We start from the raw sequence: 27,264 nt of genomic DNA, 5'->3' as shown, positions 1-27,264 counted from the left end.
ACTTCTGCATGGTTCAATCTCCAGGTATGTCAGCCTACTTCTGTATCTAGGCCAGTGACCTTTCAGTGACCATTTAGCTCTGTCTAAAACAGTGTTTCTCAATCTTAGCAACTTTTAAGATTTCAGATCTCAGAATTCCCGTTTTCTCCTGCTGGCTAGGGAATTCTGGGAGTTGAAGTCCATCTATCTTCAAGTTGCCTAGATTTAGAAATATTGGTCTAAAGTGTATTTTTTTGTTGTTTCAGCTTTAGCCCAGTTCAGTACATGTGCTAGCCAAATTAACTTGAAAAAAATATGCTGACAATGTATCCTGGAGCTGCATCTTTCATGAAAATCAATACAGCTAAAAACTCTCTATAAAATTTAGTTTGAGGATTTAAATCAATAAATGCAGACCCTTACTAGACAACTATCCCAAATATAAGTTGTATAGGTTCCAATAGAGGACCTGAAATAAGCCTCTTAAGAATTGATAGGATGTTTTTGGTTGGATTTAACTGAACATAGGCTCACATTGGTGAATCATAGCATCTGGCAAATTGTTTTTATTTAAAAATCCTAACTATACAATTGTTCCACATAAATAGAATTTACACTTCTGTTGTCCCTTTTGAATTAGTTACTTATACTCTGTGTGTATTGGAAGTAAATGTTTGGCATTAATTAATCTACATATATAAAAGCAAAATATCACTCACGCATCATCACAAAATTTCCAGAACCATAAATCCTACAAAAATTTGGCATGTATGTTCCTCTTGGCTTCTAGGTGCTCATTAAGAAAGGATTTTTCAAAATGACCATCAGAACATTAGTATTTCGTATATTATTATTAACACGCTCTAATGCTGAGGAGTTCTACTATCCCTCCCCACCTGAAAAGAAATCTGCTCCAAATGCAAAATACAAGCAGAGGAGAGGGGTTTCAGTTTTAGTTTTAGTTTCATAGCAGAAAACAGCTTTAGTACAGAACAGTTGAGCTAAGCCACACCCAGGCTCCTTGCTGTCTCCTTCTTGCTCACATAGCAAATACTGTTTTCAGTTTCCAAACAGCCCTCAACTCTCTCACATACTGACAGAACGCTAACCAGATGAATACCGATGGATGCTGGTAGGCAGAGGCAGAATTTTTTCCCCTTATTTTCCTCCCAAAAAACTAAGCCCGGCCACATAGTTTCATAGCGAAGCATGGGTATCAAGCTAGTATGGCATAAGAGTCAGCTATTGGTAGATTGCACTGAAGAGTCTAATTGGTATATTTGAACTGATTCATTAGTAAAATTTATTTTGATTATATTGATGTAACAATCTGAATATACTATTAAAACACTGTTTTACTTTTTACAGATGATGTGATGCAGACCACCTACTGTGAAATAGATTTAGATAAACAAACAAGAGATGCATTTGTTTATGCTATCAAAAATCACTATTGGTATCAGATGTACATTGATGACTTGCCAATATGGGGTAAGAAATGTATGCCCACAATGCACAGAACTACAACTTTTGTATTGAAAAAAACCTGTTTATTCCAAATCATAGTTCAATGATTGTTTAATAAATCTTATTTGACTGAGTTCACATAAATGTCATAAGCCAAACTAAGTGTCTTATGATATAGCACAATGTATGAACTAGCATCATCGTGAGGGTGAGGGTTCATTCTCCGAGCTTGTGGGTTGGTTTCATTACTAGACTAGATAACATCTTCAGTGGAGTTTAACTATATATTTATTTTATTTGGTGAATTTATTAAACCTAACCTGGCTCTTTTTCAGGTTTATTTGTAAGCCAAATGGTTCTCCTGCTTTGTCCAGCTCTTGTATGCGTCTTTGTAACTCTTGTGGGTCTTGTGAGAAGCGAATGTCATCTGCAAATCTTAAGTTATCTAAATAGGGGATTTTTATTCCATCTTTTGTAAGTTTATGTAAGCAGTGTCTATTTGCCCTTGTTTTTCATATATAGATTGTAAGTTTATGTAAGCAGTGTTTACACCTTCATTGAGGAATGCATTGATTATTGCTTGCTGGAATACTGAATACTCAAACACCTTTTTGTAGTCAATGAAAGCTATGCACAGATGTATGATGCACTCATTGTGCATTCAGTGACTTGCTGAACAACCTGGATGTGATCCATTTTGCTGCAACCACTTCTGAACCCTGCCTGTTCCGTTGGCTGTGCATCATTTAATGTTCTCAATATTCTTTTTGCTATTATCTTGGTGAAAACCTTGTAGATGACTGAAAGAAGGCTTTTTGGGTGATAGTTCTTTAAATCATTTTGGAGCCCTTTCTTGTGTATATGAATCCCTTCAATATTTTCCATGCATCGGGTATTTTTTCTTCTCCAAAGCATCTTGAGCATAGTTTTGCTCAGACATCTTCCCATAATTGATTCTTCCTGCAGAGCTATGCAGGACTGTGCTTTCCCAATGATACATGGGGTTGTTGAAAAGATTTTAGGTTAGGAGAGGCTTCCGGCAGTGATGCCTTGGTGAAAGGGTGAAGGGAGAGCGGTCTCCGTCTCTGGATCTCATTTTTTCACTTTTGGGGACCTTTCCGGGCGGGAGGAGCCTGGAGAGCCAAGCAGAAAAGAGGGGAAGCCCGGAAGACGGCGAGGCGAAATGTGATCGCCAGCTGGCAAGAAGGGAAACCCCTGAAAATCCGAAGTGAAAGTGTCTGTCATTTTATTATGGCAGACCCAAGGCCATGGCTGAACTGTGAATGAGGAGGAAGTGAGAAGATTATCAACAGAAAGTGTCATTGAAGTTAAAATCCCAAAGTTGCAACTGTGATGATTTGCCAAAAGTAAATTTGAACTTGTTTCCGAGGAAAAAAGAGCTCCAGTGAGGGGGGATAACCCCATAGTACAGGCGGCGAGACAGTAAGAAAGAGCTGTGATTCAGCAATTTTTACAAACGGAAAGAGACTGAAGGAGAGGGGGTATAGGCTGGAAGTGAATAGTTCTAGGAAGCTGAAAGGTGGAGATTGAAATAAGACGAGAACTGGTGGGAGAAGAAGAAAATCCAGGGAAGCCAGAGGAGAAGGTGGTGAAAAGAAGGTGATAAGGGAGAGACGATTGACTTCTGTCTGCTTCTTGGACGGAGGGTGATTATGAAACCAACATGGCGAGTGGAGAAAGAGAAAGTGAAATCCTATCGGGCCATGAGAGCGATACGAAGGAAAGAAAAGAGAGGAATGACTAAGCAATTTTCAAGCGGAAAGAGATGGCAGGACAGTAATGGGAGTGGAGAAGAAGGCAATTTGGCAGAAAGTGAGCTGAAAGAGATGACGAAGGAGGATTGGAAAGAAACGGAGAAGATACGAGTGGAGTCATAAAGAGAGAGACTTGGAGGGAGTAGTAGAAAGACAAAGCGGAAGAGAGGAGAGTGGAAAACAGTTTGGACTGAGACGGTGAGATCGGAGAGAAAAGAAAAGGAAATCTTTGAGTGAGGTGTATGAACTGTAAACTTTAAAGATAACAAAATAGGCTGGTATTGAAATATAAGTTTGACTTATATGATTAACATGATCTGTATGACTTGTATGATTTGAATGTATTTGTCTATAGAGCACTGTCTTGAGATTGTGGGTATAAGAAATCAAAAAGAAGGCTTTCTCCTTTAATTTGAAATAACTTGATGGTATAGTTATCTTGACTAAATAGGATCATTGGGTTAAGGAACGTAGTGATAAGTAATCTTAGAGTAGGATATTAAGAGTTTAAGAAGAATATATATTGTTGTGAGTATAGAGAATCTAAACTTTGACCCCTCTTTTATTGTATAAAGGAGAAACTACAATATGTTGTGTATAGAAAGAAATAGAAGAGGGGTGTTTGATTAAGATATATAGAGATAAATGCAGATATAGATCTTTCAATTGATAAATACCCGACTACTGGATTACTGCTCTAAGTTAAAAGTGACTTAAGAAATTAAAAGGGGGGCTTTATGTCTTTCCTTCTCTATTGGGGTGATATTTGAGGTTATAATTACTTTGATTAAGTATTGTGTATTGAATTAAGGAAATATAGTAATAAATAAGTTCTGATTACAATATTAAGAGATTAAGGGGAGTGTATATCTAGGTGATTATATATAAACGGAAATTAGATTCCCCTTTTTATTATAGATAAAAGGAAAAAAAGAATAAATTTAATACTTTGTGCAAAAGGGAAGGCAGGAGGGCTTTGTCTGAATAGGATGTTGTTAAATATATAGTGATATTGACTTTGAGATAGAGAAAAGGATAGCAAGTGGTGCTAATTCTATATAATTATAATTATAATAGAGATTTGAAAAGAAGAAGGAATAAATTGAAAGTAAGAGATTAGTTTAAAATATATTGTAAAGGAGATAATAAAATAGGTAGAAATAAATAGAGCTTGAAAATAAGACAAGTGCCATGACATCAGCCTGGAGAACGGCAAAGAAGACAACATCTAGTCCAACATTGACAATTACATCGCCGGCCGGTCAAAAGGCAATTGAAAGAATGTTAGGGGCAGAAAAACAAACTGTAGTCAATATGCAAACAATACAGGCTTCTTTAATGACCATTCAAGAAACCATGCTTAAAATGCAAGAACAACAGATAAAAATGGAAGAAAATATTTCACAAAATCATATGGAATTGAAAGGAAATATTAATAAATCAGAAGACAAAATTGATACTATACAGCAAACAATGCAAAAGAACGGGCAGAAACTAGAAGAGGTGGAACTTAGAACAGTACAAAATGAAAAGAAACTGGAACTAATAGACAACAGGATAATGACAATAAATAAAAGATTAGAAGAACAGATTATGCACCTAGAGATGGACCGCGCTGCCTATTACTTGAGGTTTCAAAATATCATTGAAAGTAGAGATGAAGATCTGAATGTGCTTATGGCAGAATTACTTGTGCCAGCTTTACAAAGGGAGACCCGAGAGATCCTGCTAGAAATCGACGAGGCCTATAGAGTTCAAACGAGTTATGCTCAGTGCAACAGGTTACCCAGGGAAGTCCACATGTGATTTGCCAGGAAACAAGTATGTGACATAATATATAAGATAATGTGAGACGAACCTTTGGTTTATAAAGATAAAGAAGTGCAAACCCTGAAGCAGGTTCCCAAGAAGGTGTGTGAACAGAGAAAAGATTATAAGTTTTTGCAACACAACTTATCCAGAAGAACATAATGTTTCGATGGTTAATTCCAGAAGGCTTGTTGGTAATATGTCAGGAAAAGAGGATCAGGATAGATAACTTAGACAAGACGCAAGATTTCTATGAGCAGATTGGAGGAACAGAAGAAGAAAGCAGAGGTGGAGAGGAGCTAGAGACAGAAAGCCAAGAAGAACAACAACAGCAAGATATAGGAGGCCTAGAACAAGAAGGAGAGAACAAGGAGGAGATGGAAGGAAGAAGATTAAGAACACGCCCGCAAAGAGAGACTAGAATTAACAGAAGACAGATAATATCCCACAAGTAGAAAGACGGAAACAGAAACGAAGCTATTATCATTAAACATAAATGGTCTAAACTCACCCATTAAAAGGAAACAGATACTATCTAGATTAGTCAAACAGAAATTAGAAATAGTATGCCTGCAAGAAGTTCATATTAAAAAACAATTCTGGAAATGTTTAGAATATCCTAAATTAGGAAGGTTATTTGTAGCCCTGGCAGATCAAAAACAGAAAGGGATAGCGGTATATGTTTAAAAAGAAATTAAAGTAGTAGAAAAATACATAGACCCACAAGGGAGAATTTTGATACTTGAACTAGAATTAGGGTACAAGCCAATGTTATTAGTTACAGTTTATGTGCCGAATGACGACCAAAATCAATTGTATAAGGAGAGAATCGTTGAGATGGGACAAGATAATGTATGCATTGTGGGAGATCTTAATGTGGTAGTAGATATAAGGAAGGATTATTTTAGTAATGCAAAGAACAAAAAGAAAAGGAAAATTTTGCCCAGATCCTTTTTCAATATGACACGGGAATTAAATTTGATAGATCAGTGGAGGAGAATAAATTTGGGGAAAAAAGAATTCACGTTCTACTCTTAACCCACACAAATCGTGGTCTAGATTATACATGGCGTGGATGAACACAGAAGTAGGAAACCAACTAGATTCGATAGAGATTATGACAAATGTATGGGCTGATCATAACCCATTAAAAATAACTTGGAAAGGAAGGAAAAGGAAGAGTAGAGTGTGGATACTTAATCCCCAAATTTTAAAGGAGAAAGATTTTGTGGAGAAAATTAAGAAAGAAATGGAACTTTTTAAAAGGAAAATGCAGTGGAGCAAACATCATTACAGAATTTATGGGATACAAAGGCAGTCTTGAGGGGGCTGGTAACAGCATATACAGCAAAAAGGAATAAGGAAAGATGGCAAAATCAGAATAAATTACAGGAGGAGATTAAAGACCTAGAGAGTAGATTACAAAAAAAACCACAAGATGAGGAGAGAGATGATTCTTACTAGGCATAAATTGAACATCATAAATCAGGAAGAGAGAGCTAAAGAGGTGAAAAGGGCAAAACAGAATTTTTTCGAACATGCAAATAAACCAGGAAGGTGGCTAGCCCATAAATTAAGATTAGAAAGAGAAAGAAGGTTGATACAAGAATTGGAGGATGATGTTGGAAAATTAGAATATCGAATGATTGAGAAAAAGAAAATAGTACAAAAATATTTTGAACTATATAGGGAGGATGGAATAAACCCTGAGACTATAAAGCAATATTTGAAAAGGAAAGGTCTCCCAGAAATTAGAGAGGAACAGAAAGAGATATTAAATAAAGAAATAAGTGATGGAATTGAAAAGGACGGTTGAAAGGCAGAAAGATAATAAGACGCCAGGGCTGGATGGTCTTCCAGTGGAACTGTATAAATGTATCTATGACTGTCTTGAACCAGTGATGTTAGATGTGTACAATGAGGTATTAGACTTTGCCAAATTACCTGATTCATGGAGAGAACCAAATATCTCACTAATTCCTAAAGAAGATTTAGATCACAAACAGATTAAAAATTATAGACCAATCTCACTCCTGAATGCAGACTATAAAGTATTCGCAACAATAATGTCGGAAAGACTAAAAATTATATTAAATGAATTTATTCATATTGAGCAGAACAGTTTTCTACCTTCTAGACAGATAAGGAACAATATAAGGATAGTATTAAACGCATTAGAATACTATGAGGCCCACCCGGGAAAGCAGGCAGCGTTGATTTTCTTGGATGCTCAGAAAGCCTTCGACAATCTCAGCTGGCAGTTCTTGATCCAACAGGTCGAAAATATGGGATTTGGATCTAAATTCAAGAAAATGATTGGCACAATTTATTCGAACAAAAAAAGCTAGGGTAATTATAAATGGGGAGATTACTGAAAACTTTAAGATTATGAAAGGTATTAGGCAGGGATGTCCAGTGTCGCCTCTGCTTTTTATCCTGACCATCGAAGTGCTTTTAAATCAGATTAGACAAAGAAAGGAGATAACTGGACTGAAGAGCAAAAAAGAAGAATATAAAGTACAGACATTTGCTTAGTGTTTTTTGTGGAAGGTCCAGTGGAGTCAAGGAGCTATCTAATTCAAGAATTAGAATATGGGGCGGTAGCAGGACTAAAAATTAATAAAGATAAAACAAAAGTAACAACCAAAAACTTGATAAAAAGTTAAAAAAAAACAATTGGAAAGGAAATTGGGACTACAAAATGTCAAAAAATTTATCTAAGAATTTGGTTAACAGAAAGATGCTCTTCCATAAAAGAGGATAATTTTATGAAATTACTTTCACAGATAAAGAAAGATCTGGCCAATTGGGGAAAATTACAATTATCACTATTAGGCCGAATAGTGGCCATAAAAATGAACATACTACCAAAACTATTATACTATTTTCAAACAATACCTATAAAATTGGATAAGAAATTTTTTCAGGAATTAGATAGGACAGTAATGAAATTTATATGGATGGGGAAAAAAGCACAAATAAAATTGAAAACATTACAAGATAGTAGAACCAGAGGCGGCCATGGACTCCCAAAATGGGAAAAATATTATCAAGCAGCAATTTTACTATGGGTTAAGGAGTGGATAAACTTAAAAAATAAAAGAATTTTGGTGATAGAAGGTCATGACCTCCAAATTGGATGGCATGCCTTTCTATGGGATAAAAATAATAAGATCCAGACCTATTTCCATAGACATTTTATAAGGGACTCACTTTTACAAACATGGGAGAAAATAAAAAAAAGCATTATTTGAAAAGACCAAACTGGATCTTACCTATGGAAGCTATATAATATCCAAATACAAGGGACATTAAAAAATGATTAGATATAAAGAATTGGTAGATGAACAGGGGGAATTAAAAACACTGGATAAACTAAAAGAACAAGGGATAATATTAGACTGGTGGGTATATTTATTTGCAAATTCAAACTAAATTTAAGAAAGACGTAAAGGAGCTAGGGATAGATAAAGATTTACAAAAATTGGACCAAATCTTGACAGGCAAGGATATAAAATTTATAACACGAACATATAATTATTTACTGGAGGTAGAACTAGAGGAGGAAATTGTTAAGGGACCAATGATTGCCTGGGCAAGAAATGTGGGTCATAATATAAATTTGGATGAGTGGGAAAAGTCTTGGACTGAGAACTGGAAGCTGACTTTGTTGACGGCATTCAAAGGAAATCAATCTAAAATGTTTTGTAGATGGCACTTAGTGCTGGCACAACTGGGGAAAATGTATTCAACCTTGAAACCAGAATGCTGGAAGTGCAAACAAAAGAAAGGAACCTTTTTCCATATGGTGGCAATGTATAGAGGTCAAAAAATACTGGAAGAAAATACAGAGATGGCTTTTTGAGATTACAAAATATAAATTGAATTTGGAACCCAAAATGTTTTTATTAGGTATGATCAAAGGGAATTTGAGTAAAGATAAAAGATACCTTATTGTACACATCTTAACTGCAGCAAGAATCATGTTAGCACAAAATTGGAAGAGTGATAAAATACCACCAGATGAAGTTTTGATTCAAAAAATAATGGACTGTGCTGAACTAGATAAATTCATTATGGAACTGAAAGGCAAAGAGGATCAAGAATACTATGCAACATGGGAGAGGTGGTACGAATGGGTGAAGGATAAGGATAAAAACAATGTATAGTCACAAAATAAGAAACATGCATATACAATGACACAATAACTGTTAATGGAAATGAGATTTTTGTATTTTTCGGTTTTAAAGAATAATTTTTTTAAAAAAAGAATATAGTTCTACTAGTATCTAGTGTAAACTGACCGTTAGCTTTTAGCATTTCAGTCATAACACAGTCATTCCCTAATGTGTTGCCATTTTTCATTGATTTTATGGCACTTGATATGTAATCTACTAGGATACCTGGCATTTCCTCTTTCATGGGTGTTGTAAAACAGTGGTCACCAACCCTTTTTGTACCAGGGACCAGTTTCACGCAGAAACACTTTTTCAAGGACCGGTTAGGGTTTTTTAATTTTTAATTTATTTATTTATTTATTATTTTATAAAGTCATCATGATTCAGTTGATCATGTTCAAACAAAAATATATGTTTGGCAAAAATATATGTTTTCTCCAAAAGCATTTTGTAAGGTAATAATCCGCAATTCAGATTTTACATTTAGGATGGGTTTGATCTCCCATACGGTCTTCAGGTTTCCACAATCTCAACAATTGTAAGGTGTGTGGGGAATTCAGAGAGTCCAAATCCACACATTTTAAAGTTGTTGAGGTTCAGAAATCCAGGCATATAATTCCGGGAATTCATTCCAAATACCTGGAGAGCCCTCTTCTTTCCGGATCTCTCTCGCCCCATTTCGCTGCAACCCCTTGCCCCCACCTAGTTTTAAGAGAGGACCCGGTTTGGCTCCCTGCTGCCCCCATTACTCTGTTCTGGCTTCCGGCTTCGAGATTTAACAGCCCCTTTCCCAAACACTGGAAAGCCACCTGAGTGTAGTGTGTCGTTGAGGCGATCAAAGAACAGGTTCACCAGAGCCTTGCCCAGGTCACCGGCCGCTTCTGAAGAGGGGGAGAGCAGTTCGTTCAGGCTGGGATCCAGGTAATTGGCGGCGGCGTAGCCTCCCTTCCCCAGCGCCTCGCAGAACTCTTCGCATAAGCCCGGCGAATTGGGAGCCTCCTTCTTCAACAGGGAGAGCAACTTCTGCGCGGCTTCCACGTCCCCCTTTTCCCCAGCCACGCACGGCGTGGAGCTGATGTTTTTGATCAAGGCTGAGGGACGGCATCAAAACCAGCACTTGATCCAGCACGTTGGAACAAGATGGCGCCCAAGCAAAGTAGGCGGCCCGGTCCAAAATGATCCACAGACCGGTCCGGGGACCGGTGGTTGGGGATCCCTGTCGTAAAATATCTTGTGGTCCAGCCTTCTTAAGCCACTAGATTTTTTTTTTACAGCTGGAAAACATGTCATGGATGTTGAAAGAAAATAGATCTATAGTAATATATATAGTTAATTCAAAGAATGACTGCCATAATGTATGTCCAATCATAAAACCAATTTATTATTTATAAAACCCAAATTATTAGGAGGCAGACTGGCAAAGTGGCAAGTTGATTAGGATCAATTGTAACAAGCACTGTCATGTTCAATTTCCCTAACTACTTTATTACACAATTGGAGAAGGCTATATGGAGAATGAAGTTGACTTTCTTCTCAGCTGAAACTGAGAAGTCTGAACTGAAGTTACTCCATTTACCAAAAAGGGTGAATGGTGAAGGGTGAGTGATAATAGTGTTGAGTCAGGGACAACCAGGGGTGGGTTTCTACTGGTTCTGTCCACCTCTGTAGAACAGGTACCTCTGAAGAGCAGCAGACATAGAACCGGTTCTATGTCTGCTGATTTTTTTGCCCATACACCCACCTCTTACCTGATCTTCATTTCCTGATTTTTCAACTTCAGCTTCCGAACGAGACACAGCTGCAGTTAAAAAAGCAGGAAAAGAGGGTTGTTTCTCTGCAGGCAGCTACTGATGATGATTTAAAGGCACGCGGCTTGTAAATCCTGAACCGGTAGTTAGCCCTGTTGTATCCCACCCCTGGGGACAACCACAAGGGACAGTGTGTGCTAGGTGGATAGAAAAGCAGTCACCAACAGAAGTTATTTAAGTGTGCAGCAGTTATTGTTTGCTTTAAAAGCTATAGGTTTGTGTAGTCATCTGATACATGAATTATAGATTTTCTTAATTTACAGGAAGCCTGGTTTACAGCTATATATTACTATGTAATTATTAACCCTTTAATGAATTCTTTAATTATATGTTTTAATATTTGGATAGGAAAAGAATGGATCTTATATTTCTAGCTTTTCATTTATATCTAAATTTATTTGTATTTTAATCAATAGGTTAAGAGGAGCCTAGGCGGCAAAATATCAGAAGCCCAAGCATTGAATTTGAATTGCATGAAGAAGTAGTTGGTATTTCGCAGAGTTTGTTGTTCCTCCCCTTGACTAGTTTAAGGAAATTACTCTGTAACTTGGACTATACATTGCAAAATTAAAATGCAGAATTTATATTATTATGGATTAGTGTTTTATTTATGAAACGTGAACTCTTCCTTCAATATCAGGAATCTATGAAATTTTCTCAAATCAGTATTCACTCTCCTCTGTAGCAAAGCTGGTATGAAGACTGCTGTTAATCAATGGTTAATTAGTGCAGGAAAATTAATTTCTTTTCCTCACTTTCTCCCTCTGCAGGTATTGTTGGTGAAGCAGATGAAAATGGTGAAGATTTTTATCTCTGGACATATAAAAAGCTTGAAATAGGTTATAATGGAAATAGGATTGTGGATGTGAATCTGACAAGCGAAGGGAAAGTTAAATTGGTACCCAACACTAAAATCCAGATGTCTTATTCTGTAAGTAATTTGAATTTATAAATAATAATGGTCATGTTTACACAGCTACTAAGCTATAGACATAGAAATAGCATGTTGGCAGAACCATGATTTGTCCAAGTATTGACCATATATCATGATGGCAGGCTTAATTACAATATGTGTTATGGTGTATTCTGTGCTTACTCTCCCCACCTGAGAATAGTATTATCCAAATCCCAACAAGAAGGATAATCTAAAGTGAACTCCCTTATCTCCAGATAAACAAACAAGAAGCTAAAATGGTTACAAAATAAGATTGTTCTAATCATAGCAATTATTTTCTTATTTTTTTCCTCATATGTATTTCTATTGACATTGGGGATGTGGTAAAAAGGGAATTAAAATTTAAAATTAAAATGGGTGAGGGGGAATCAATGCTTTCTATCAAATGATCACCCTGCAATTTATATATATATAAAGATTGTACATATTTACTGTTAATTTTGTATGCCATACCCTCATCCCACATAACTAATTGTAACTAATTGTGTTAATTATCCCATTTAAATGTCTAAATCCAGGACCTATAGAAGAACTCTGAAAGAACATAGTTCTATAGGTTATCTAGGAAAAAAAGAATTCCATTAAATAATGCTTCTTCCTAAAGCTACCACTGGCAGAAATTCCTTAAATTCTGTTTAAAATAGTCTCAGTGATAGTGGTATATAACTCCTATATCATTCCTACTTATATGGTTGGCATTCCTTTTTTTTGGATCTCCCTGTGTATTTCAATAGCAGCTGACATAAAATTATAAACTGAAACTGCTTTTAATATATCTGATAGAAAAGAAGATTTTCCTATTTAAGATGCCACTTGGAATTGTCTTTTTGCAGCTCATAATCTTGGTTCAGCAACACAGGTAGTTCTCAATTAACTGCTTCCCTCTGACTTTGACTTTTGGGAAACTGGCAGGAAGGGAAAAAAAAACAAAACACAATAATATAACCATGTCTGGATGTTACCTCTGGTGAGCTGTAATGGCTAGAATAATGAGGACTGCTAACAACTAATACTTGTTCAGCATCGTTGCAAATTTGAACAGTCACTGAATGTCAGCCTTCTAAGTAGACTTAGACAGGAAACATTACAAGATAAACTAATATAAAATAAATATGGTAAAACTATATTAACATAATCTTGCAAATCTGAAAGCACAGGGCTCCAGCTGTCTCTTTTTACTACCAGTCAGGTTAGATCCTTTCTAAGTTTCTTTCTCTGCCTATTACAGGTAGTCATCAACCTACACCTCTTCATTTAGTGACAGTACAAAGTTACAGTGGTACTAAAAAAGTGACTTATGACCATTTTAACAGTTACAGCCTTGATCAGTTGCATCCCGATGGTCATGTAATTAAAATCAGATGCAGATGCAGGTGAACCAGCAACTGGTTCACATTTATGATCGTTGCTGTGTCTTAAGGTCACCTTTTGTGACTTTCTAATGAAGTCAGTGGGGAAGCCAGATTCACTTAACAGCTGGGTTACTAACTTATCCTCTGCAATGAATCACTTAACAACTGAAACAAGGAAAGTCATAAAATGGGGCAAAATTCACTTAATAAATGTCTCACTTACCAAAGGAAATTTTGGGCTCAGTTGTGGTCGTAAATCAAGGACTACCTGTACTCAGTTGTGGGCTCCTCCCATTTTATCTAATCATTCCCTAGGCAGCATTTCCCCCACCCCCATCTTCCAAGTTCATTCTCTCATTACACTGAATGAGTAGTTCTTTGATAAAAATCCCTTGTAGAACATTATATTTGCTTAATTTAATAATATAATAAAATTGCTACTGACTTCTAGTGACTCTGGGTAGTTTATAGTTTAAAACATTTAAAAACAAAGAATAAATTTTCTTGTGTACTAATATCATTCATTAAAACTTGAAAGTAATGGCTTGCTAGAAAAGGGATGTTAGCAGTTCATGTTTTCCTTAGTGTTATCTGGAATTGGAACTTGGTTGATTTTATTGATTTGTAATATAGTGGTATCAGATTTATAAATGTAATTTCTCTCCAGGTGAAATGGAAAAAGTCAGATGTGAAGTTTGAAGATAGATTTGACAAATATCTTGACCCATCTTTCTTTCAACACAGGGTATGCTTCTTTTATATTTCATTATATTGAAACCTATGTACTCAAGATAGTGCCCAGTGATATTTTCCTTGCTGCTCAAGGTTTTTTTTTTAATAATGGGAAGCTAGCATATTGCAAAGTACCAGCTTGAAATGAAATATTTATTTCCCTAAATGTTTGGTGGTATCAAGTAGACCAAAGTAATCTCACTAATTAGTTTAGTGGTAAATGATGTTTTGGTACAAGCCATAATCACCTTGGCAACTGTTTCTTTTAAAATTATCCATTATGTACTCAAGATGTACAAAAATCTATTCCAAATATATGTCCACCACTCCAAAAGGATAAGGGACCCCTGCATTATCATTTTTAAAAAATGCTAAATAACTCAAGTTTACAAAATTCTTTATAATGGTTTTAGAACTGCACTACTGCTTAGCTCCAACAATATACAGTTCAGACCATTTTTAAAGCTGATTTCAACATTTTAAAATTGGCTAACATTGGCAAGGTCAGTAATGTCTCTGATTAGTGGGCCATGTTGTTTGATCTTGATCCTGTCCATATTAATTTTGTTTTCTCTGTGTTTTTCTGGACTTGGAATGTGTGTATACAGTATACATTGGGTGTATACAGTATTTATTTAGTGACTCTTCGAAGATACAATGGCACTGGGGAAAAAAACTTATGACCATTTTTCACACTTATGACTTGCAGCATCCCTATTGCCACATGATTTACATTTGGATGCTTTACAGTTGACTCACATTTATGATGGTCGCAGTGTCCTGGAGTCATGTGATTCCCTTTTGAGACCTTTTGACAAGCAAAGTCAATGGGGAAACAATATTCACTTAACCGTGTTACTACATAATTTAAGAACTGCAGTGATTCACTTAAATGGTGAGAAAAGTCATAAAATGGGACAAAACTCACTTAACAACTTTCTCCCTTAGCAACATAAATTTTGAGCTCAATTGAGGATTACCTATCTACACACCAGTGGTGGTATTTAGCCGGTTCATACCAGTTCACATGAACCAGTAGGAAGGATTTCGTGTGGGTTGCCGAACCGGTAGTAACTTCTGGCTGGCCACGTCCCTGACACGGTCGCCTCTCTCTTGCTTTCCCCGTCCTGCCCGATGCTTGCCCGCGTGGCTCGCCCAATGCTCACATGGCTTGCCCCACCCAGTCACTCCTCCCCTCCTATGTGGCACACTGGGTCCTTATGGCTTGCCATTCTAGCCTTCCCACATGGTGCCTGCACCTGCCTGCTGCTCACAGGTAAGCCTGCAAGTTGCGCTAGCCCCCTCCCCCATTCCCGGATCTAGGCAGGGCCCCCCACAGTTCCCAGGCTCAGCTGGCTGGCTTCCACACCAGTGTGGCCCCATCCCAGGCGGCGCTGGCTAGGGCCTGTCTATCTGCCCTCCCTCCCTGCCCTATCCCTGTCTAGCTTGCTTAGCTGCCAGGGGTGTGGCTCCATCCCATGCGGCACTTGCCACCTGGCAAGCTTCCCCTCCCCACTGCCTCCAGCCTCCAGCTTGCCTGGCTTGCTGGTGGCAGAGAGAAAGGCGAGCCAGGGCTGACCTTTCGCCTCTCTGGTCCCCACCAGCCTGTATCTTGCCCCCTGCCTGAATTCTCCACAGCTGCTGGACCTTGCCTGCTAGGGGTGTGTGTGTGGGGGGGTGACCAGGGAGCACAATGCTATGCTGTCTGCATTGCCCCTTTGCCTGCCGCCCCTTTCCTCTCCCTCCTGCCAACCTGCGCGCTTTGGGTGAGTGTGGGCGGCCGCTGTGAGAATGCTGTGAGTGAGCCCTAATGCTGATGGCGGGGAAAGAAGATCCACACTGGGTTTGCTGCGGTCAGCCAAAGGGCTACCTGGGGGGAAGGCATGGCGAGGCTCGGCTGCCTTTCAGGCCCTGCTTCAGCTTCCATGGGGCCTTCCATGTGGGAGGCCTAAGAGCAAATGCCTCCCCTGAGGGTCATCTGCTTGCCTATCCGCTGGCTGGGCTTGCCTGGAAGTGGCATGTCCCCTTGTCACAGGCTGATGCAGGATCCAAGGTGCGGCAGAGGTCGAGCAGATGGCAGCCCAGAGCAGGGCCCAAAAGGCAGTCAAGCCTCGCTAGAGCAGATCTTCCTTCCCCGCCATCAGCCATACCTTCCAGCCCATGGAGCTCACACCGATGTCACAGCGGTGGCCCACACTCTGCCAAAACGCTTGGCCTGGTGAGGGAGGGGCAGCTGCCCTGGGCAATGCAGGTGGAATAGCCTCGTGCTTCTGGTCGCCACACCCCGCCCCCCAAGCCCCAGCAGCTGCTGGAGAATCCGGGCAGGGGATGAGATGCAAGCTGGTGGGAGGAAGCCAAGTGGCAACAGCTCTGCCCTGGCTACCTTGCTTTTCCCTCTGCCACCCTTTTAAAGGGGGGGGGGGTGTTTCATGGAAGAGTAGGATTGCTTGGCTTTAAGAAGAATGGCGTATTAATGGGACTAGGGTGCTCGCAGGCATGGTTGAGCGCTAAGAGAAAGGGTGAGCAGGGCGAACTTTTTCCATCTTTCTGTGTATCCTTGATCCTCCTTATTGCCCAAAGAGGCTGTAACTAAATACCCAGAGATAACGCTAGAAATGGACAACTACGGCTGCTTGAGTGGTGGGCCAATAAGGGACCTCATTGGTGGGGTCATGTTGGGGAAGTTTGTGTGGAAAGACGATTGGGAAACCAAGGAAATGGTTAGCGGGAGTGAAGCGGTGGAGCAGGGGGCGGGGCCGAGTGCCCGCGGCAGTTAAGGGGCTTTGTGTGGGAGTGCAGACTTGGCGCTTCTCGCATCTTTCCCGCCGCTCTTGTTTCTTGTCAGGCTGTATTAACATCCTTCTTTTTTTGTGGTGCCTAATGGTGGGACAAGTTGAACAAATGAAGCTCCCCCACCCCCCAACAACTGCCAAAATGCTCGGCCTGGCGAGGGAGGGGCAGTTGGCAAAGGGCGATACAGGCAGCATAGCCTCGTACTTCCTGGTCACTTCCCCCGCCTCCTGGCAGGCGAGCCCCAGATGCTGTCAGAGAATCCGGGTGGGGGATGAGATGTGGGGTGGCAGGGAACTGAGTGGCGACAGCTCTGACCTGTCTGGCTTGCCTTTCTCTCTGCCACTAGCTGCAGGAGGAAGGTAAGGTTTCAGGAAGTTGGGAAAGCCAAACCACTCCCTAGCCCAGAACTGCCATTGGGCAGAGGGAGGACGCAAGGCTGCAGCGCATGCCTCGCTTGAAGTTCTCAGCCCTTTCCTTTCCCCAAAAGTGGGAGGGGAAGAAGCCTTGCCTGGCGGCTTTTCCAGGCAATGTGGAACTGGAGACTGGCCAGGAAGAACCCTCGTAAGGAGCGATGCTGCCGGGTGCTTGAAAAGTGTGTGTGTGTGTTTCAGGTGGGTGCTTGGAAGCGTGTGTGAGTGTTTGTTTCAGGAGGGTCTCCTCTCCTAGCTTTAGAAGGAGGAAAGGAAGGGATAGAAAGAGAGAGAAAAAGAGAGAGGGAAAGAGGAAGGAAGAGAAAGAGAGGAAGAGAGAGAGAAAGGGAGGGAGGGAGAGAGAGGGAAAGAGTGGGAGACAGGGAGAGAGGAAGAGAGAGAGGGAAAGAGAGAGGGAGAGGTGGGAAGAGAGAGAGGAGGAGAGAGGGAAAGAGAAAGAGAGAAGGAAGAGACAAGAAAGAAAAGGGAAAGAAAGAGAAAGAGATAGACAAAGGTAGACAGAATGGAAGGAAGGGAGAGAAAGAAAGAGAGCGGGAGGGAGGGAGGAGAAAGTGAAAGATATATGGATGAATGGATGGATAGATAGATACATGGAAGGAGGGAGGGAGAGAAAATAAAGGGAGAGAAAGGAAGGACACAAACCCTGGCTTCAGAAGACTTTTTGAAATAGCATAGCAGGCTAGGCCTGGAAGGGATCTCGGAGATCATCTTCTAGTCCAAGGGTCTTCAAATGTTGCAAGTTTAAGACTTGTGGACTTCAACTCCCAGAATTCCTGAGCTAACATGACCGGAGGAGGAATTCTGGGAGTTGAAGTCCACAACTCTTAAAGCTGTCAGGTTTGAAGACCCCTGTTCTAGTCCAACCCCCAGCTCCAGCAGGAGATCTTATATCATCTGGAATCTGGATTATTTTGGTGCCTCTAACAGAGAGGAAAATTGGCAGAAGAGTTTACTAGGACAAGGCAGAAGGCAGAGATAGTCCTTCACTTGAGCCCAAAATTTTGGTTGCTAGCAAGAGTGTTGTTCAGTGAGTTTTACCACATTTTATTCAATCCATGACATCTCCTGGGTCTAACAGTCATTTGTAGGCTAGGGAAGTAAATCTGAAGGCGTGTGCAATGTTCTAATGTACAGAAATTATAGATAAGTGTGTGGCAGAAAGTGAACTATGGGTGTGTTTTCCCAAACGCAGTGAGGTTGAATGTGTATAGTATAGTAAGAGCTCTGTGTGTGTGTGTGTGTGTACGTACATACACACAGTATATATAGTAGATAATGTATCTTTTTGTGTGCCTATACACACACTATGCTATGTAATATATGGCAGATATACATAGGATTAAATAGTATATTTTGGATGTTCAGGAGTAGTAAATAAAAAGAGAGGGAAATTGTATCTCTTTGAGGAAAGGAGAGGCCAGGCAAGGCACCCCTTGATGTGAGTGATGTCAAGTTGGCCACGCCCACCCAATCACATGCCCACCCAGCATGCCCACCCAGTCACACAACCACCAAGCCATGCCCACCAAATAAGCCACATCCACGATAGTAAATTTTTTTGAATCCCACCACTGCTACACACACACATATACATACATATGTTTCTGTCTTCATTGATCTGTCCTCATATAAATGAGTCGAGTTCATTTATATATAATGTGACAATATAAATATGCTAAATGAATATTTACTAAATAGTGATACAAAGTATGCACTGGAATAACAGGTGGTCAGTGTTAATTTATTTGTTCAGTGAGTAAATCATATACATAAGATAGCCTAAAATAATCTCAGGTCAAATTTTCAAACTGAATTTACCCCAAATAGACCATTAAAAAGGAAGCTGCTTTTTGTCATTCAAGTGGTAGTAGTAGTTTTTTTCTCTCCACAGGTTACCCAGAAATTGGTTACATACATAAACACACACACACATACACACACATACATACATACAGTCAGGCCTCCCCATTCAAAACTCAAGAGAGAAAACCCTCAACTTCATTGATTTAGAGAAGAGGTACTTTTAATAAGTTTGAAGCAATAGCAATGAAAGCAAGGCAAGATCTGATTCAAAACATGTGAAAGTTACAGTTTGAAAGTCACTCCAAATCCCTCCCCCCAGGGTCCAGTCGAGTCAAATCAACATCCAGTATGATGATGTGGAAAAGCCCATCTTCAGGTATTCCTCCCATCTGTAGTTTCAGGATGGTTGGCTTTGACAGAATGTAAACACCTCCTTTCAGCAGTGCCATATTTCATTAGCACAAACCTCCCTTTCAGTTCTCATGGGACTACACCAGCTCACTTCCCCACCCCAAATACCTGAAGCCCCCCTCCCCGTTACTATGGCAGCCGATAGCAAGCATGCTGAAGAAACCCATGCTGGAGATCCAGCTGATATTTGGCCCTCCTGCAACAGGGTGTTCTGACCCAACCAGGTTCCCAAAGAGCAAACACAGACAAAGGCAGCAGCCCCCACCTTTTAAGGTTTAATAACGAATTCTGTTCTGAAGGCTGCTTTCCACTAATTAGCTCTGACAAGAAGGAGCCTTGCCAGGTTGTTTGTCAAGGCTGCCAAAAACCCAGAGATAAAATTAATTTACAAGATTTCTCCAAATACGAACTAAGATGTCTACCAGTTGAGCTTAAGAGCTTCTTTGCTATCTGCAAAGAACACTTTTCCAAACCTGGCTTTTATCCTCTTGAGGGAGGGGCCATTACCTTGCAAGCCTTACTCCCGAGTCACCTCTGCTGCTGTAATTGTTCTTTCCTCCGAGCAATCCTTCGTGCATGTGCACTTGACACAGGCTCCTTAGGAAGCCCCTGATCACTGCTGCCAGCCCCCACAATCTCTGAAGGCAGCAGTCCACTCCCTGATGGTCCTGGCTCTTCATCAGAGTCCTCGCTCTTCTCAGCCGTCTGCACCTGCTGCCGGCTAACCACAACACAGGCGCATTAGCTCTGTAAAAGGAGGAAATGCAAAATGCAAACTAACACATATAGTCCAACAGAACCACAGTGTAAACATTAGGGTTTATTGGGATATTTCCTATGAAACACTTGAAACAGGTGTTGGGCCCCGAATGTTTCAACCGTCCATCCATTCAGATTGTGAAGGCGGGGAATGTTTCCAAGCAACCAGGTATTGCTGTTTCCCGTTCCATTTTCTAGAATCAAGAATTTCTTTGACTTCAAATGTTGCTCTCTTTCTATAAGGAGGGGGTACCGGAGTGGCAGGCTCTGTAGGCCGAAGGGGAGGTACTTTGTCAAGCTTGAGTGAGTAAACTGACATGAAACACAGGGTGAATCTGTCTAAAGTTTTTTGGCAGCTCTAATTGCACAGTAACCGGGTTAATGATTCTGACTATGGAGAAAGTCATACGTACTTAGGTCCCAATTTCTTTGATTTTTTTAACAACCAGTTCTGTGGGTTTGGTGGGCATTGGCTTGGTGATCATGTTACTGGATGGGCGTAGCCAACTCGACATCACTCACATCGAGGGGCGCTTCTTGCCTGGACTCTTTTGACCATGGGAATGCTGCAACGGTTGTAAGTGTGAAACAGTCATAGGTCACTTTTTTCAGTGAATGAACAAATGAACTGTTGTAAGGCAAGGATTATCTGTACAAAAATACAAAAAGCTTCTTTGTTTGCAAGAAGCTGCCCTAAATACCAATCATTAGATTAAAAATACCTGCATGCCAGAGTTACAAATCAGGCAGGGTGCCAGAGCACCTTGAGGAATTAAAATAGTTAAAAAGCAATGATAGCTATCATAAAGCAGAAAGGTCATTTGAGTTCTCCAGAAAAAGCAATCCTTAGATCCATTTGCACCACTTTAAGACACCAGCTGGTCTCACTCACCTCACAAGATATCCTAAGGAAATCATCCAGATTTAAGGAAAGGTCACATGCCCCCCAGAAAGGCAGTAAAAAAATCAGTGCCAAGCTTGCATCCTGCCTCTTGGAAGTACACCCCAAAAGGAGAGTGTTGTGGCCCACCTGCAGCTGACAGAGCTGGTAGCAGAGTCAGACAGTAGTGAGAAGGTTGGGGAGGAGCCTGGGCCGGGTCTGGAGGTTGAGGAAGATCCGGAGGAGGGCGCTACATCAGAGGCAGAGATGGGGCCAGGGCAGGCTAGCAGTCAGCAGCTGCCTTCAGTCTCAGACAGCAGTGAGGTGGGGAAGCTTATGGAACAGGTTCCCAGCCTGGGCATGTGCAGAGGCAGCCACATCACTAGTATTGGCCTGGACCACAAACAGGTCATCCGTTTTGGGATGTTTAAATACAGGTTCGGCCACAAACAGCCCTTTGAGCGTTTCAATGGCTGCTTGGCATTCCATGGTCCACTCAAGGGGTTGACTTAAGCTTGGATTCTCCTTTGCTTTTCAAAAGGTTAGTGATGGGTAATGCAATATTAGCAAAAGAAGGAATGAACTGCCTATAAATATTTGCAAAACCCATGAAACTCTGCAATTGCTTTCTAGTGCGAGGGGGTGACTGCTCGTACTTTTTCAGGGTCCATCTGTATCCCCTCATGCAAAATGGGACAGCCCAAGTAGTCACTCTTGTCCTGGTGAAACTCACACTTGGGTAATTTAGCATACCTCCCTTCAGCAGTGCCATATTTCATGAGCACAAACCACCCTTTCAGTTCTGGTGGTGGCTACACCAGCTCACTTCCCCATCCCAAATACTAAGCCCCCCCCCCCCCCCCCCCCCCGTTACTATGGCAGACAGTAACAAGCACGCTGAAGAACCCATGTTGGAGATCTGGCTAACACATATATACATGCATATCTGTATCTGGATTGGATAACAGTAGTTTTCATGTATCCTAGTAACACTGAAAGACCATAAAATGAGGGCAAAGAAAAATACTCTGTATTTCATAGAATGCACTGTCCAGGAGGATGTGTTCTTTTGAGACTAAGTCTCCATGGAACCACAAGAGCAAATTCTCTTACATCATGGATTTTTTTCATATAATTTTCCAAATAGAACCACCATTGGTAAGCTTTACCTGTATAATCTGCTGGGTCCAGGGAACAGTTGCTTCTGTTCAAATGCTTAGAAACAATGACACATTTAATTTTTGCTTTGTATAATTTATTCTTAATATTGGCTGTGGTGGTGCCAAAAATATCCCTAAAGACATAGCATTCAGTTGGAGCCAGTTTTCAAAAGGCAACTCCAGGAAACTCTTAAATTCCCCCCAGTCTAACTCCAGAAAGGTTTAAGTTTAGTGTTAGCCAGTAACAAATCATCTACCAACCACCTAACCAAACCTGTCTATCAACTTTATTTTAAAAGCCAAATAAAAAACAGTTGAAAATGTGGAAAATTGCATTTAGACTAATTCTAAAAGTATACAAATTTTCATTAGATCTTTAGTTTCAAAAGCTTCATGGCTACCAGATTAAATGTTGAAGAGAAGAAAAAAGCCTAGAATTATTTCAGTATTGCATTAGGTGTTTTAGGTTACAAATGTGACATGCTTTTTGAAGGACCCAGTTCTGTGAAAAATACCTCCAGAAGTTCAAAACTTGAAATTTGTTCAATCTCAATCCATCAATGTACAATTAGTACTTTTAGGTCTTTCATTTTCTGATCTCAGTGTTGAATAAAATGTCCTAGATAATAAGGGCTGTGGTGCTCATATGTCTGTCCAGGATCAGATTATTCTCATATTGTAAAATTGCTAGTTATTTGTCCACATTTTAGGTGAGTAGAGATACTGGCCTGTAGATTGTTTAGTGAAGGAATAGAAGTTAAACTATAAAGGAACCAAAATTCACTTTTATTTTATATCTTCCAATCTTGGAGTTGAGCCCTATTAATATTTAATATTTCTAAAGGATGTAATCAATCACTATGCCTTTTGTTTGCTATGCTATGTAAAGTAGAGTCTGACTACCAGTGAGAAGGCAAGAACAAATATGGTTTTTGAATCTGTTCTGTAAATTAAATAATAGATCAAAAATCATTTTGGGGCAGCATAGTAAGCAATCAATGCATACATACCCATAATGCTGTCCCCAAAGTGGTTTTTCAAAAGGCAACTAGACTTTGTTTTTTTCCTTGAAGACATTTCACTTCTCATCCAAGAAGCTTCTTTAGCTTTGACCAAATGGTGGGGGATGGAAGGATTAATCATCTTTGCAGTTATCTGCTCCTTAGCATTCTTTCTGAGAATCATTGAGGCCACTTGAAGGTCTATCTGTATCCTTGGAGTCACCTGAATAATGCTAATGGGTATGGAGCCTTCTTGGAACTACTTGAAAGGGATTGTATTGTAAATAGGTGATACGTGGTTTGTATCCCTCCCCCCTGTGTATTAATCCTTTTTCTTATGTTCAGGGTTGCTTTGTCCTCGTCTAAATAGTGTTCTTACACAGCTCTTGTGAGAGGTTAGGTTATTAACTTTAGTAGTGGAGTATTTGGTTGGTGTGAGTGGTTTTTCAATAGACTTGACTTTATCCATTCTTCCTTACTTTTGTAATTCCTTTTTACAACATCATTAATTATTTGAGCAACGGATATCCTTTCTATATATTTTAATTAGAGAGCAGTACCTTCTCAGGGCATCTTCATTGAGTATTTATCATACTCAGGTTGTGAAAAATTACTGGTTTTGGCTTTCTAATAAACTACATTAGTAAGTTAGCTGCAAATTTATGTCCTGGCTTCTGAAGAAATTATGTTCAACTGAAGAATGGGCCATAGATACTTCATTTTTTTTGAAATTATGTTCAAATAAATTTGAACAAGTTACTAATCTTAGATTAGTTATTATCCTTTCTATTCATAAACAGTTAATGTCATCCCTTAGATTAGAACATTTCTCCATAATTATAGATGTGTGGGCTTGTAAATAAAAATATTAATGAGTGTCCACTTTTTATTTTAGATTCATTGGTTTTCAATCTTCAACTCCTTTATGATGGTTATTTTCCTGGTGGGCTTAGTTTCTATGATTTTAATGAGGACCCTGAGGAAAGATTATGCACGATATAGTAAAGAAGAAGAAATGGATGATATGGTAAAACTTTTGTTTTTATATTCACTCTTAAATTTATATCTGTTCAATCTATGAGAAAGCCTGGATGCAGAAAGCTTGAATGTGTTAGATATGGAGTCCAACATAATAAATTAATGTGACCAGTTCTATAAGTTCAGAGTATCCTAAGCATAAAAATTGTAAGTATTTTTAATAACTTAATGATTTAAAAATCTTTTCTGACAGGATGTTATTTTTAAAGTTTATCTCAGTAGATGGGATCTATACTTTTGGTTGTTATTTTTTAAAATAACAGATAACAGATAACCAGAATTGGAAGGGACCTTGTAGGTCATCTACTCCAACCCCCCCCCCCCAAAAGCGGGAGACTCTACACCGTTTCTGACAGATGGCAGTCCAATCTCTTCTTGAAAGTCTCAACTGATGGTGCTCCCACAACTTCCGAGGGCAACTTCTGTTCCATTGGTTGATTGTGCTCACTGTCAGAAAGTTTCTCCTTATTTCCAGGTTAAATCTCTCCTTGTTCAGTTTCCATCCATTATTCCTTGTCTGGCCTACAGGCGCTTTAGAAAATAGCTTGGCCCCTTCCTCCCTGTGGCAGCCCCTCAAATATTGGAAGACCACTATCATATCTCCCCTGGTCCTTCTCTTTACTAGACTAGCCAAGCCCAGTTCCTGCAACCGTTCGTTGTATGTTTTAGCTTCCAGTCCCCTAATCATCCTGGTTGCTCTGTCATATGCTTAATATATCATATGCTTAATATATGCAATACTTTAATTAGAATAGTATTCTCACAACAAATAATTTTTAAGAGTTTTAAGGTAAAGCAGATTTTGAGATCCACCTATTTGGCAAAGAAGGTGGATAAATATTCATATATCATTATTTGTTGTTTTTTTAACCATGCCATGGTAAAAAATCGGAAAAAAATATCTTTTCTTCAAGACTTGATCCACTGATCTATGTCTGGGGCCAAATTGATTACATTCATTGGATAGCTGATTTACGTAACTAGTTAGGCCAGTTGCCTATTTAATAAGGTATTATCTGATAGAGTCTATCCTTTTCAAAAAATATATTTCTTTGTTAGGGATTGAATTTGAGACATTTGACTTGTACAACAGGCAATTTACTATTGACACACAGATGCCTCCAAATTTTCTAGCCAGCATAAGAGTCCCTAACTCCTCCATTTCTAAAACCTTTTTGCATTTAAGTTTCGTGTGTATGCATTCAACCATCTAATGAAACATAGACAATTAAGTCTGTGTTTAAACCTAAATTAGAGGCTAAATTTGGGGTCTAGAGATAATAAGAAAATGACTAACAAATTTTTCATTTGCAGATATGAGAGATATAATAACATGACATTTTATAATATTTGTGCTTTACTTTTTTTCTGGTTTCTTTGTAACTACATTGTTTGAACTAGTTATTTTCCTTAACAAAGAATTCAGACTCCTCCACTAATACAATGAAGTAATAAAAAATATTGCAGAAGATTATCTGGACTTGGATTTTCTTTTAGAGCAAGGGTTCATAATTCTTAATCTCCAAATCATTGTGGATCATTCCAAATCTCATTTAAAAATTGCAACTAAGAAAATAAAATAAGTTTTATTTGAGGAATAATCATATGAAATATGTTTACTTACATTTTGAATCAAATTTAATTTTAGTCTTGATTCTGTCCAATTGTAGCTTCTGAAAGGAATCAATTTCAACCTGAAAATATGTATGTATTCCTAATTTAAAAAATAATAATAACGTGAAGCCCACATATAAAAATGTCAGGTTAAATTTTTACTTATTGTGCACTGTTCATCAATAGGGAATACCCTAATTTGGGGCTGGTATACAGTTTAAATGGCTTTGACATAAAGGTAGGAAGATTCAAAATGATTTTATTGTCAAAACATACTGATATATACTGCAAGCATGAAGAACTTAATACAGTTTTGTGCATTCTGTTGCATGTGTTTTCTACAGTAGTAACAACATGGGTTAGTGCTCCCTTCCCCATCACCAGTATCTCTCCCAAAAATGTCACTGATGTAGTGATTGCAAGTTGTTGATCAGAGATTATCCTAAGCTATTGACCAAAGATGTGAGCTTTTTAGCTTTCCCTTGTTGCAAGGAGAGAGTAAGGAGAAAGGAGATAAAATCTGTGCAGGTTAGAAGGGGTTTTAGTAGAGTGGGTGATACTTTATAGACTGAATTAGACTGTGGTTTGGCAATTAGCTTTTTTCTTGTTTTGAATGAATGTATTGTGTTTTGTGCAGGATAGAGATCTAGGAGATGAATATGGTTGGAAACAAGTTCATGGCGATGTTTTCAGGCCATCTAGTCATCCTTTAATATTTTCATCCCTTATTGGTTCTGGCTGCCAAATCTTTGCAGTTTCTTTCATAGTAATCATTGTTGCCATGCTGGAAGATTTATATACAGAGTAAGTATTACTTTCCAGTTATATTAAAAATATATTGGTAAAGTCCAATGGGTCCGTATATCAGCTATTTTTGGAGCACTAGAGTTTTCCAAAGATAGAAAAATAGCTGTACAACCAGAAGATACATAGATAATGCTCATATATTTATTCGACTCAGAGGTTTAACATAAGTAAAATAAAAATTATGGTAATACATATTTTAAATTTAAAATGATGAATTAGATCCTAAACTCTCTTCCTTGAATAGAACATAGTCCATTGAACCAAGCTTCACCCCATAAGACTTAGGTACAAACTGCAGGTGGGAAGATAGCACAAATCTAGTAGTGGGAATGTTTCCTATATTTAAGACCATCCCCTCTCCCCTTGAAGATCTGAAGAAACAGTCCTCACCACCACCATCTGTTATCATATTATGAGCAAAATCTAAAACAATCCTCCAGTACTACCGTAGAAGTAAATTATTGGGAGTAAACCTAAACTTTCTTTCAGGCAAATAAAGAATCTTATTAAAA

At 39.1% G+C, this 27,264-nt stretch overlaps 1 protein-coding gene across 1 annotated transcript in view; it reads left to right on the top strand.

The window, feature by feature from the left end:
- Positions 1–27,264, top strand: part of TM9SF3 (transmembrane 9 superfamily member 3) — a 62,718-nt gene that overhangs the window by 20,839 nt on the left and 14,615 nt on the right. Inside the window, exons 3-7 of the mRNA XM_026711033.2 lie at positions 1,348–1,470; positions 11,787–11,947; positions 13,991–14,068; positions 24,189–24,320; positions 26,583–26,749. Of these exons, the coding sequence (XP_026566818.1) occupies positions 1,348–1,470; positions 11,787–11,947; positions 13,991–14,068; positions 24,189–24,320; positions 26,583–26,749 (661 nt within the window). The remainder of the gene's footprint in view (positions 1–1,347; positions 1,471–11,786; positions 11,948–13,990; positions 14,069–24,188; positions 24,321–26,582; positions 26,750–27,264) is intronic.

Source organism: Pseudonaja textilis, chromosome 4 (genome assembly GCF_049901715.1).
Source record: "Pseudonaja textilis isolate UNSWEBS1 chromosome 4, rPseTex1.2, whole genome shotgun sequence".
Taxonomy (NCBI): domain Eukaryota; kingdom Metazoa; phylum Chordata; class Lepidosauria; order Squamata; family Elapidae; genus Pseudonaja; species Pseudonaja textilis.
This window is presented reverse-complemented; position numbering and strand designations above follow the sequence as displayed.